The 13,406-nt window shown below is 41.5% G+C and overlaps 1 protein-coding gene across 10 annotated transcripts in view; it reads left to right on the top strand.

Moving 5' to 3' along the window:
• The window catches only part of LOC123856088 (KRAB domain-containing protein 5-like), a 212,269-nt gene that overhangs the window by 91,146 nt on the left and 107,717 nt on the right, over positions 1 to 13,406 (top strand). For all 10 annotated transcript variants that reach the window (XM_064581750.1, XM_064581748.1, XM_064581745.1 and 7 more), the window contains exons 4-6: positions 6,383 to 6,461; positions 9,284 to 9,410; positions 9,873 to 9,968. In XM_064581750.1, the coding sequence (XP_064437820.1) occupies positions 6,447 to 6,461; positions 9,284 to 9,410; positions 9,873 to 9,968 (238 nt within the window). In that variant the 5' untranslated portion in view covers positions 6,383 to 6,446. The remainder of the gene's footprint in view (positions 1 to 6,382; positions 6,462 to 9,283; positions 9,411 to 9,872; positions 9,969 to 13,406) is intronic.

The raw sequence follows: 13,406 nt of genomic DNA, 5'->3' as shown, positions 1-13,406 counted from the left end.
AGTAATCTCTGTCATCCAACAGCATCTGCTTATCAGTAACACCCAAGAATTCAGTTTAATCATGAAGAAAAATAGGAATTCCTTGGTTCCAGGAGATTACCGTATTTCCCAAGTCCACATGTCCATTACTTTAATCATCAGATGACACCATGAGCAGCTGACTTGGCCTTTGGAGTGAGTACATGTTCCCTCTAGTTCCCTCCCCACATTTCAAAAAGAGTTCTCCATGTATGCTTTTTTTTTTTTTTTTTTTAAGATTTTTATTTTATTTATTCATGTGAGACAGAAAGAGAGGGAGAAGCAGGCTCCCAAGGAGCGGGAAGCCCGATGCGGAACTCGATCCCAGGACCCTGGGATCATGACCTGAGCTGAAGGCAGACGCTTAACCATCTGAGCCACCCAGGCGCCCGTCCATGTATGCTTTTAATAGGTCTTATCTTGGGGCCTCTAGGTGGCTCAGTCAGTTAAACATCTTTCTTTGCCTCAGATCATAATCCCAGGATCCCAGGATCTAGCCTACTTCTCCTTTCCCTCTGTTGCTCTCCCTGCTTGTACTGTCTCTTTCAATCTGTGAAATAAATAAAAGCTTTTAAAAAGTAGTCTTGGGGGCGCCTGGGTGGCTCAGTTGGTTAAGCGACTGCCTTCGGCTCAGGTCATGATCCTGGAGTCCCGGGATCGAGTCCCGCATCGGGCTCCCTGCTCAGCAGGGAGTCTGCTTCTCCCTCTGACCCTCCTCCCTCTCATGCTGTCTCTCATTCTCTCTGTCTCAAATAAATAAATAAAATCTTAAAAAAAAAAAAAAAAGTAGTCTTGGCCACCTGGGTGGCTCAGTTGGTTGGGCATCTGCCTTTGGCTCAGGTCATGATCCTGGGATCCTGGATTCGATCCGCGTTGAGCTCCCTGCTCCGCTGGAAGCCTGTTTTTCCCTTTGCCTCTGCCACTCCCCCTGCTTGTGCTCTCTCTCACTTCAGTCTCTCTCAAATAAAATCTTAAAAAAATGAAAAATAAGTCTTCTCTTTCTTTCTAGAAGTATAGATCATCATTTTTACCTATGTTCACATTCCTCTCAGTGCTAAATGTCTGAATTTATACTGTGGCCCATTGTCCTTGTATCCCTCTAATCTGAATTAAGAGGTCAGTGAGGACTCTCTAGCCACACCACCTACAAAAAACTTTCTCAGATGGATTTGTAGCTGGGAATGAAACTGAGGAACCAAGAAGAAATGGAGATCATTAAAAAATAAGACAAGTAGAATTTATCTTTCTATATTCAGAGACTCAGGTGGGCAACCTGGAAACAGGTTATCCTTTCTCCACATCCAGAATTCATACCAATTCTTCTTCCTGTAATCTTTTTCTCTCTTGCCTTGTCTCATATTGGAATATTTTCCTCCTACTCAAGGGGTATCTCTTACACCCCAGGTACTGCCATGTGTGTATATTCACTTCATTTAAACATCAAAGGAACCCCTCCATTATGACATGGGGCTCAATCCTTTATTAAGTTCCATGGGTGGAGTGCTCAGGAGTTCTTGGGTAAGTCCAGATTGAGCCACTGAAACTTAAACAGATTTAGGTAAACTCTGTGGGTATCTTCTCTATAGGGTACACAAGGGGAATGTCTAGGATGCCAGGGGAGGTGGTTGTTCAAAAGGGCAGTGGTTGAGGTGTCCGATCAGAAGTTACATTTAAAAAAAAAGTATTTATTTATTTATTTGACAGAGAGACAGTGAGAGAGGGAATACAAGCAGGGGGAGTGGGAGAGGGAGAAGTAGGCTCCCCATGAGCAGGGAGCTCGATGCGGGCCTCGATCCCAGGACCCTGGGATCATGACCTGAGCTGAAGGTAGATGCTTAACGACTAAGCCACCCAGGTGCTCCTATCAGAAGTTATATTAATGTGTGCCTCTGCAGGGTGTTGTTTAGAGAATGCACTAGTGAGAGGGGCTGGTGTCAGTTCAAGTCCCCTGCAAACCAACTTGGCTACACAAAACGGCTGCCAAGTAGCACCATTATGGAGAAGTTTACCTACAGTCCCCCTATATAATCTATAATATATCCATGTTGATCATCCATGATGATCATGTCCCAGGAGTTAAAAGGAGGAGATAACGATGCAATAGATAAACTGTTGGAAATATAACCACACATTATTTAAAGTCTGAGACCACTGAGAAAGTGGATTACTAGTTATATTATATCACCATTATCAAATGCGTGGTAGATACCATCTGTTGTCTACATTCTTAAATAAGGTGAGGTAGGTTAATATTGGTGGCAGGATAATACATCTATCCATTACCTGTCAGTGTTAACACATTAAAAACCAATATGTTCTATTATTAAAATATCTTAGGATCACACATAGACTAAGTTATGCATTTCAAATCCCCTGTATGTTCCTTGTTGAAATTACAGATTACAATCATTCAAGAAACATTCTTGTTCTGATATAATGACCTAGGAGTCATAATTTCAATAATTTTCAGGCCTCAAGTAATTGTTAAGAAATGTCGATGTACAATCATATGCCCTGTTAGGGAAGAGTTAGCTATCCTCTACTGATATCTGGGAAGTTTTCTTCATTTCAACCACAGCAATTAATATTCTGTACATCTGTCTATTGCTACTGTAAAGATACATCAGTATTTTGATTGATTGCCACCACTTTTTTTTTTTACTTTTTAAGATTTTAATTCCAGTTAACAAAAAGTGTTATATTAGTTTCAGCTATACAATATAATGGTTAAACAATTCCATACATTATCAGGTGGTTATCACAACAAGTGCAGTCCTTCATTACCAAAACCTATTTAACCCTTCTCCCCACCCACCTTCCCTCTGGTAACCATTGGTTTGTTTTTTATCATTAAGAGTCTGTTTCTTGATTTCTCTCTCTCTCTGTCTCTCTTCACTTAAGAATTGATTAAATTCCTCGTGGAGAGGTAGACCATGGTCACCCTAAAGAGTCTTCTCATTGCTCATTATAATAATATTCTAAGTGTTTTCTCTTTTGCTTTGTTCTCTCCTATTGTTGAGATACATGCAAGCAGTTTCTGACTCCTTTACCCAGCCTACAGATCATACTGACTATGTAAAACAAATTCACCGCAGTGTCCCTTCTGGACCCTACAACAATGGCCTTCTGTAATAGCTACACGTAGGGACAGATAGAGACCAATTTCAATGCATGGACAGGGACATCTCTACAACCCCTGTCATCTTGAAGAAGTTACAGAATTTGAGCCCTTCACCCTTCAACAACCTTGATGATTTAAGAACCGATAATTGGTCAGGGATAAGGTGATGAGGGAAGAAACAGAAAAATGTTCACCTTTAACCCAGAAGGTTGACCTATAGCCTGCATAATTTTGATAAGGATCGAATATGTGCTGGTTGGTACATTCTTAAAGGGTCTCATGACTGCGTAGTTAATATCGAACTGAATGATAAGCACCAGAGTAATTTTGCAAAAGTAGTGTTTTTTTTAAAAGAGTTTATTTGTCAGAGAGAGAGAGCACAAGCAGGGGGAGCTGAAGGCAGAGGGAGAAGCTGACTCCCTGCTGAGCCCGATGCAGTGCTCGATCCCAGGACCCTGGGATCATGACCTGAGCTGGAGGCAGATGCTTAACCGACCGAGCCACCCAGGCATCCCAAAAAGTAGTTTTATAAGTAGAAAATTGGAGAAACATTTGTGATCTAATACTCCCTGCATGTCCCCTCCTCCTTGAACACTAAGCATATAACCACAAGCTTCATGTAGCCAAGGTGCAACTCTTTCTGCCCAGGAGTCCGGTCTCCCTGCAACTTGAATAATCTGTAAAAAAAAAAAATCTCAAGAATTCTTTCCTGCTGGATGGGCTCAACAATCCTACAACAATTTTGTTATGGAGAACCCCATTTTTGGCTGCTGGTGGCTCAAAAAGCCAATACACAAGACAGGAGTTTTGATTGGAAATGAATATGAGCTTTAATCAGTTCGGTAGAAGTCTTGTCCAAAAACCAACTCCATGGTTTCAGCCTGGCCCAAGATTTTTAAGGGAACTTGAGGCCAGTAATTGGTAAAAGAGGAGAATGGGAGTCTCTAGCACTTCTTGGTTCCTGCAGACTCAATGGTTATTGTGGTTCTTGGGGGTGATGCATTGGTGCCCCAGGGGAGGTTATGCAAGAGGATTCCGATCCACGTCTTTCTGGGAAGCAATACATGACCTATAGATATACAAAGAGGTTTGGTTTATCAATCACACACGCTAAAGGTGCATGCTAAAATTTAAAGACTACTAAGTTGGGCAAAGGGGCCCGGGCAGGGCTTTTATGTAACTTAAAAAAAAGGTCCCCTAGGTTTATTCTGTCACTGCAAATGGAAGGATTTCCTTCTTTTGTGAGGTTGATTATATACCCAGAATGAATTAGATGGCAGACCTCTATCAGTAATATAACAAATATCAGACATTAACTTTTTATATTATAAAGAGTTGCCTGCCTGGTGTTGCAAACTATTGTTTGACAAAATTTGCTCTTTCCTTTTTCCTGTGAATATGCTTACCCCCTTTTGAAATTCTAAATCCTTATGCTCTTCTTAAGTCACAGTGGCATGTAAGCATCAATTTCCTGTGGTTGAGCCTCATATCTTCGAGGTTCCCATAATTAAGAAATTATTTTTTTTCTCTTGTGAATCTGTCTTATATCAGTTTAATTATTAGACCGGCCAGAGAATTGAGAACAGATGAAGAAAAATGGATTCCTCTCCTAACATTCCTTCTGTTGTTGAAAACTGACTTCTGTGCTTCAGAGCAAAACTTGAAGACAGAGTTGGGGGGTCAAGGAGAACAGTAGCTTTATAGTTTTGCTGGACAGAGGAGGCTGGTGGAAGTTGAGGCCTTCAGAACAACAAGCTCACCCGGTATCAGGGGCTGAGGGTTTTGTAGGGATATACAGGATCTCGCCTGTTTGAACAGGAATTGTGTCTGTGTTCCCAGCCTTGTTCAGGCTTTCAGAGTGGTCCTGGATTCCTGAAAACAGGAAACAAAGGCTAAGAAGCGGGGAGGGGGGAGTTTGGGGAAGAGAGGGAAAAGCATACTTTATCCCATCAAGCCTCACTACTGTTTTAATGCAGCCATTTGATTTTTGTTCAACTTCTGCTCTCAAGTGGTTTCAGTTTGAGTCACCAGGGCAACTGAAGTAAGACCGCTTCCAATTTTAAGTCTGAAACCACTCATTATTTTCTAGAATTCCAAAAATAAGAAGAATAACACAATTTTAGTGAAAATTTTGAGGAATTAGAATACTCCTATATTGCTGATGGGAAAGTAAAAAGTACATTCATTTTGGAAAACTGTTTTGCAGTTACTTACGAAAACAAACATTTACCTACCGAAGGGCAGCATGCTCTTAGCACAAAATATGTCTCTTTGTTTAAGGGTTATTTTAGGCCGGCTGGTGTGTGTGTGGGGGGGGGGGGGTTGAGGTAGAGAGAGCGTGAGTGAGCATGCGCACGCAAGCGGGGAGGGGGGAAGGGGGGGCACAGTGACAGAATCTTAAGCAGGCTCCTTGCTCAGTGAATGCTGACCTCATGACACTGAGATCACGACCTGAGGTGAATTCAGGAGTCACATGCTCAGCCTACTGAGCCGCCCCTGCGCCCCTCCACTTGTTATTTTAAAGAAATGGCAGACAAAGGAAAAGCCCTGAAACCCAGTATGTTTACTTTTGTAAGAGATACTTGCATTTATAAGGGAAAGCTCCATTTGTAAGGGTGCTTCCCTCTGTGTAGCAGAAAGAGGGAGAATGTATAAATCTCCAGAAACTCCGATCATTGGAAAAAGCATCGATTTAAATCTGGTTAGCAACCACAGCCTTGGATACTGTGCTTTGCCTGGTCACCTCCCCAAATGCTTCCCAATAGGATAACAGCGTGAAGTTCCCAAAATGATCCTTGCTGGTGCCCTCCCCCTCAGATTCTGTCAACTGGTGAAAACAACGGTGTTGTGTTAATTAAGGGCTCGAGGTGATTCTCAGTGAGGCCAGGGTTAAGCACGAGGGCTTTCCGTTATTTTATGCGAATTGAGAGCAGGGTTTGGCTCAAGAAGAGGAAACAGGGTCTCTGCTACATGAGTCTGGGAGGGTCAGGTCCTTGGAGCAGAGGGTTCCTAGGCTGTAGCTGAATTTGTGGGCATCTGTGGGAGGGGAGGCCCCCTGGAAGCAGAGAAGGAAAAGTCAGGGATTGGTCTTCAAGTAGGAGCTCGTGGTTTCTGAAAGGCTCCTGACACAAAGGACTAGGATGTTGGGCCTTTTCTGCATTTCAAAGTCCTGCCTTCAGGCCGAGCAGTTTAGAGGTGCAGAGGCTCTGTTGGTGGCTTTAAAGGCATTTTCTCCTGATGCAGCTGTGATTTCTCCATGAATCTCTTCTGACAAAGAAATCTAGAGGACAAGGTGAAAGAAGAAGAAATGGCCAGTTCTCAGGTAAGCCTTGCATCTGAGGTCAGAGGCCTTGTCATCTTTTTCTCTTGAAATTCCTTGCATTTAGAAATTGCAAATGTTGATTCCTCTATTTCTGATAATTCCGCTTTATGTTTTCACCTAATTTTTAAAACCTTTTCAAAAGTGATACTGAAGGGTAAATCTTTGGAACAATTCTTCCCTATATCCCAGAGCCTTCTCTCCCTTCTCTCCAACCTGGCTTCCAATAGTCCATCAACAATTGTCACTTGGAATTAAAGTCCTGCAAGTATTGAAAATATTCCCTTTGTGACTGATTCACAGGGGAAGTCTTTGAGTTCAAGATTCCTGTTGCTGATGGGGTCCGGTCCTGGGATATCAGTCAAGGAAAGCAGTTCTTATCTAGGTCCCATCTGGATGCTTTTTCAGCTTTCTGTAGACCAGGAGTCAGAAAATGCATAAATAAACATGATGGATATGAGGCTCAGAATAACTGGGAAAGTTCTTGGGGGGGAAAAGAGGTGAGGTGGAGGGGAAGGGGGGTGGATTCATGTTCTTTAGATTGAAAAAAAAATGCTTAAAATATAATAGATATTACAGGACTTGGAAACTAATTGTGAAAAAAATGCTTAAAATATAATAGATATTACAGGACTTGGAAACTTATGTGTGATTGAACTTTGTATAAATGCACTGTTTTCTCATAATTCAATTTATATTCTGATTTAATGTTTGATGACCACAAGAACATACCAGTAACAATAGGTCCTTTGGTGTGCTTTAAGCACTGGTATCAGTTTGTTTCCTTAGAGCTCATGTTACCTTCTTTTTTTTAAGATTTTATTTATTTATTTGAGAGAGAGAGTGAGAGACAAGAGAGCACGAACAGGGAGGAGGGGTAGAGGGAGAAGCAGGCTCCCCGCTGAGCAGGGAGCTGGATTCGGGGCTTGATCCCAGGAGCCTGGGATCGTGTCCTGAGTGGAAGACAGATGCTTAACTAACTGAACCACCCAGGTACCCTCATATTACCTTCTTTTACTTGGGTTGGTGCACTCTGACAGATTTCTCCCTTATAAAGTTCATATTTTCCCCCTTAGTATTCATAAGTGTTGGGGCGCCTGGGTGGCTCAGTCGTTAAGCGTCTGCCTTCGGCTTCAGTCATGATCCCAGGGTCCTGCGTCGAGCCCCGCATCTGGCTCCCTGCTCAGCGGGAAGCCTGCTTCTCCCTCTCCCACTCCGCCTGCTTGTGTTCCTGCTCTCGCTATGTCTCTCTCTGTCAAATAAATAAATAAAATCTTTTAAAAATATATTCATAAGTATCTTAGATGGATTTACTGAGTGATATGCAGAAACCATCACATTTAAAGTGGAAACTTCTTTCTTCTGAATTTCTCTTCTAGTTTCTGTTGAGGAGAACAAAGGTAAAAGAAATGTAGATAAACTGAAATTCAACTTCCAGACCCTAGATAAATACTTGAGACTGGCAGAGTATGACATTCCATCAGGAATTCACAACTGCCTTAATGTTAATGCTTCTCTAGAGACAAAAAGCAGCCAGCTTGACAATAGCCAGACCTCCAGGATCCTGTAAGTCCTCTTTAACATATGAAAATCCCTGCAGAAACTTCCTTTATTTTTGCCCGCCAACTTAAAACTATTTTATCAATGGCTTCTCACTAGGACAGTGAAGGTCTTTCTGCCCAGGGGTCCTGTCCCTGTGCTTTAATAAAAACAGTTTTTGCACTGAAAATGTCCCAAGAGTTCTTTCTTGACCCTTTAGCTCGCAGGCCCCTTCACATCAGTTTCCACTGGACAATGAAGACTGTCACCTTTGTGTAGCAGAGATAATGATTTCTAGGACTGGAGGTTCTAAGTCAGACCTCCATCTTGTAGGTTTTTATTTTACTCCACACTTAGGTCACAGAGTTACTGTTTTATTTACCTCTTTGTATTTTCAGAAAAAAACAAAAACAGGGCGCCTGGGTGGCTCACTTGGTTAAGCGACTGCCTTCGGCTCAGGTCATGATCCTGGAGTCCCTGGATCGAGTCCCGCATCGGGCTCCCTGCTCGGCAGGGAGTCTGCTTCTCCCTCTGACCCTCCCCCCTCTCATGTGCTCTCTCTCAAATAAATAAATAAAATCTTAAAAAAAAAAAACAAGAACCACTTAACATGTTTGAGTGTCTTAAAATCCTGAAATATAATAGAGTCACAGATAGAAATTATATCAGGTAGGCTTGTGATGCAAAGGAAACTTGATTTGCAGCCAGTAAGGAGATCACGGGGAATAACTTCCAAAGCAGAGACTCCCAGAGCCAGGGAGAATGGTTTCCTTTTATTTAGGGTTCAAATGGAAATTTAGAAAGAGGGGCTAAATCATCTTGTATAGAGCTGGGCATGAGGTCAAACAGGTACCTGAAGACAACACTTCCATACATACATGGTATGTTATGTAAGTGAGGTTTGCGCTTCTCCTAGGATGGAGATTTTCATATTATAATGAGGTAAAAGTACCATGGGTTACTCTTTGGTCCATCTACACAGGTGTGAGTCAGGGGTTAAGCTCAAACTGTGCCAGCCCAATTTCATCCTTTGGGCCGTCATTACCTTTATTTGGATAGTTTTCGTTCCTTGACAGGAGACTAGACCATGGGGTCTTTGCCTGGAGTAAAAGATAAGGTGGAAAAAGAGGTTAAGTAAAATGTGGGACAAAGATCGGAGGGTATAATCAGGTAACTGGGGAAGGTCAGGTCTTGGGTCTAGCTGGTGACATTAACTCCCTCTTTCATCTTAGGAACCATTGTGAACTCTGCCAGTGGCCACTTGGTAACTGTGGTATTTATTGCAGGGACTGCTGACATTCAGGGATGTGGCCATAGAATTCTCCCAGGAGGAGTGGGGATGCCTGAACCACACTCAGCGGGAATTGTACAGGGATGTGATGTTAGAGAACTACGGACACCTCCTCTTCCTGGGTGAGAATAACTCCTTCCAGATTTCCCAAACCACACTCAGGGTTTTGTTCCTTCCTTTGAAGACTGTGTATTAGAAGATTCCTCTTTGAACGTTGGGAATTCAGATCCAGGCAGTAAGAGAAATAAGTAGGGGTTTGTAGATGTAGAGAAAAATCTTCATGGTTTAGCTTCCCGTTCCTTAAGAGAACATCATCACTTCTGTAGATGAGTGCCAGTTGTAAACAGTGAGTGGCAAAAAATGGTACTGCCCACATCGTAAACTGAAATTTTAAGTCCTTATTTTTGTATTGGAAGTACTTGAAAGTGGAGGTCATGATGTGAAAATTTGAAACTTCTCCTGCCTGTTTAATGGGGCTGTTGGTCAACAGTGTTTGGAAAATCATTTTCTAGAATTCTACAGTGTCCTCTAGTGGATTGAAAGAATCTCCAGCAGTACTCCTATTCATTTTTTCTAATAAACAGGTCTTATTGTGTGGAAGCCAGACCTGGTCATCTTTTTGGAGCAAGAGAAGCAGCTCTGGGATGTGAAGAGAAAGGAAACAGTAGCCATCCATCCAGGTAGGTGGGAATGAATGAGGCAGATGACAGAGGTGAGGCCCAAATGTGAAGGAGGAAGACAGACCTTAAAGTGAGGTTCAAGTAGCTCTCCTTGAATGGAAATTCGTTTTGGAAGCATAGTTGAATTTCCCCCCCTCTCACAGAGGGACATCTGCTATCCAACATTATCAAGCTCTTAAATTTTCTAAGGATTCTCCGTCAGCTCCAGTGATGGTCCATCACATCCACAGGGAGGGCCAGGGGACTCTCCTGGGAGTGGGAGGGCCTCCATTGTCTGAGGGCTTCTCCATTGCTATGAGGGCTCTGGGAAAATCATCCTATTTCTGAGGAACTCTATGCTAAGCCCTTTGTAAGTTCTGTTTTTCATCATGGGAGAAGTGTGTCAGGGTGGTTGTAAGCACATTGTGGTTTGGTGCAGAAATCCTGGGAACACTGGAGACAGGAATCATATGTTTTCTGGTTTATGCTTTCCTATGTTATGGTGGCTTTAATCTTAGTTGTACAAAATTGAGAATCAGTAATTTCATCAGATAACAAAATACCTCCCTAGAATGAAAAAATCTAATCCTTTATTTCACTTAAATTTCATTTTTCTTTGTATTAAATAATATTAGAAATTTTCACTCTATGTGTCCCATTCCTCAGTGGTGAAATAATTAAATGTATCTGTTTCCTGGAATTCCTACCTAAATAATGCCATAGGGGAGCTAGAATATTTAGAACTCAGAATTTTCAGTCTGTAATAAAGTTTCAGTTGTTACTTTATTAATAATTGAATCATTTTATAATTTTGCATGGTATGAATTTGCTGTGACTTTGCCATGTGTGATCTTACTTTCTTATTAGTTATACATGATATTCATCTTTGATTTTTTTATATCAAAAGTGGAGTTATGACATGGGCATTTGCTTATAGAAAGTAAGGTGGATAATTAGTAAAATTCCCATATTAAAAAAAAAGTTTCGCTTATAAATTTAATTTTACATCTGGAAAAATTAACCATTAGGCTTTTCTTCTACTTTCCTCAGAATGTATCTGAATTTAACCCCACATACTTATTTTTTACAAAGTGATTGCTGCCATATTTTAAAATTGTGACGGTATTTCTTTATTTCAAAATGAAGGGGTTTTTTTGGGTGCTTGATTCTTATTTTTCTCTTTTTTTAAAAGATATATTTATGAGGCAGAGAGAGAGAGTGCATGCGCTCTATTGGGGTGAGGGGCAGAGGGAGAGGTAGAAGGAAAGGGAGAGAATCCCAAGCAGACTACCTGATGAGTGTGGACACCCCTGAGGGACTCTATTCCACAACCCTGAGATCATGACCTGAGCCAAAATCAAGAGTCAGATGCTAAACCAACTGAGCCATGCAGGTGCCCCACGGTGCTTGGTTCTAAAGGTGGCCTTCTAGTCTGTGTACAGGAAGGATATATTAATAATAATACATTTTCCAATGTCTTTTAAGTGCTTATGCATAAGATTTTCCATTAGAACTTCTCATGGTAGATTTTAATATATATTCTTTCCTATTTTACTGTCAATAAAGGCATGCCTATAATTCAGAATGCTTAGTTTTCATGAGTACACAGTCTCAATTTAAAGTTACAGTTCTATAAAAGGTTTCCTTTTAAAAATTCATTTTTTTCCCTAAAGATTTTATTTTATTTATCTGTTAGGGAGAAAGCACGCAGAAGTGGGTGGGGGGAGTGGGGCAGAGGGAGTGAGACAAGCATACTTCCCACTGAGCAGGGATCCCACACTGGGCTCCATCCCAGGACCCCGAGATCATGAGCTGAGCTGAAGTTAAACGCTTAACAGCCTGACCCACCCAGGCACCCCAAAATTCATCTATTTGTATGTGGAATTCTTTGGGTTAAATTTTGTCTTACTCTGGTTTTATAATTCCATAATAATGTGCTTCCTTTTCTATGGGACCTTTCACAACATTATTTAGTTACCTGTGTATTTTATTATAGGATGACAATTTTCACCTCAGTAGATTTCAGGACAGTGTGAATTTAACTCAAGTATCAATCAACTCTTTAGTCTCTCCAGTGTTTGAACAAATGCGCCCCTTTTGTCTGAGCCGCCACCATAATGCGTCCAAAGGGTGCTCTCATTCCTTCTTCCTCTGTGGCATACATGACAGAAACAATTTCCTCAGGCAGCATCCGCACAGCCAGATCATTGAGCATACAGGTCACTCACTTGATCCTCTCTGAGGAGAGGGAAGAGTTTTCTCACGCTGTTGCTGTGGAGTGTCAGGGAGGGACAAGTGTCCCAAACTTCTCTTGTCTCTTCGATGAGCCTCTTCTACCTTTGTACTTGTCTGGGGTTGCTGTGTTCTAACTGGCTTCTGGAGCACCCTAAAAGGTAATTTGGTCCATTTTTGTCCCCATGGAGGAGCAAAGTCCTGATGCTTCGTATTTCTCCATTCTGCTGATGAGCAATGATTAGTATTAAGTTTGCACATTAGCATTTTAATATATATGCATGTGAGTATAGTGAGTGTGATGACTTATTTTGTATCTTTTAGTCGTGTCTTTCCATAACACCCAAAGGCCTGTTGGCAAAGACAGGGAAAGAAGATTCGCTTTTTAGAGTGATTTAAGATGTTGAAGCAGTGGCCCTGAGTATTTATACTTAATAAATGACTGGGAGGGTGACAGAGGGTAGTGAAGGGCAGCCAGGAAGGATGTTATGATGGATATAACCCAAGTGGGACAGTTACCATAATGAAATCCTTCCCGCCAGAAGAGATGAGGCATAGAACACATTCAGGGAAAATCCCACTGTAAGTCTGTTATATTTGCAGAACAATGTCTTTGAACCCAGGGAATATAATGCATTTTTTCAACATACATATTCTCTGGAATACGAAAATTCTGGAAAGTCACCTAGTCTGTGCTGAAAGTTTCATTCAAACCATTTCAAATATAAGATTCGTTTAGTCATTCACTGATGCTTTTCTGAATGTTAGACATTTAAAAATAAAGATAAAAATTCTAAATGTGGGGCGCCTGGGTGGCTCAGTCGTTAGGTGTCTGCCTTCGGCTCAGGTCATGATCCCAGGGTCCTGGGATCGAGTCCCACATCGGGCTCCCTGCTCTGCGGGAAGCCTGCTTCTCCCTCTCCCTCTGCTGTTCCCCCTGCTTGTGTTCCCTCTCTCTCTCTGTCAAAGAAATAAATAAAAATCTTTAAAAAAAAAAAATAATAAATGTGGGAAAGTCTTTTATGGAAGCTCAAATCTTATCGTATATTACTGTATCTTTACTGAAGTGAAGACTAAAAAGGTAGTAAGTGTGGCAAACCTTTTAACTAGTCTTCAAGACTCAATAGCAGACATTTCATAATGGGAAGGAGTATTACAAATGTAAACAGTGTGGTAAAGACCTTAACTGCCACTCAAAACTTATCAATATAAGGGAAAATACAGTGG

Source organism: Mirounga angustirostris, unplaced genomic scaffold, assembly GCF_029215605.1.
Source record: "Mirounga angustirostris isolate CCGP_5_RB_7025 unplaced genomic scaffold, mMirAng1.0.hap1 SCAF_16, whole genome shotgun sequence".
NCBI classification, from domain to species: domain Eukaryota; kingdom Metazoa; phylum Chordata; class Mammalia; order Carnivora; family Phocidae; genus Mirounga; species Mirounga angustirostris.
This window is presented reverse-complemented; position numbering and strand designations above follow the sequence as displayed.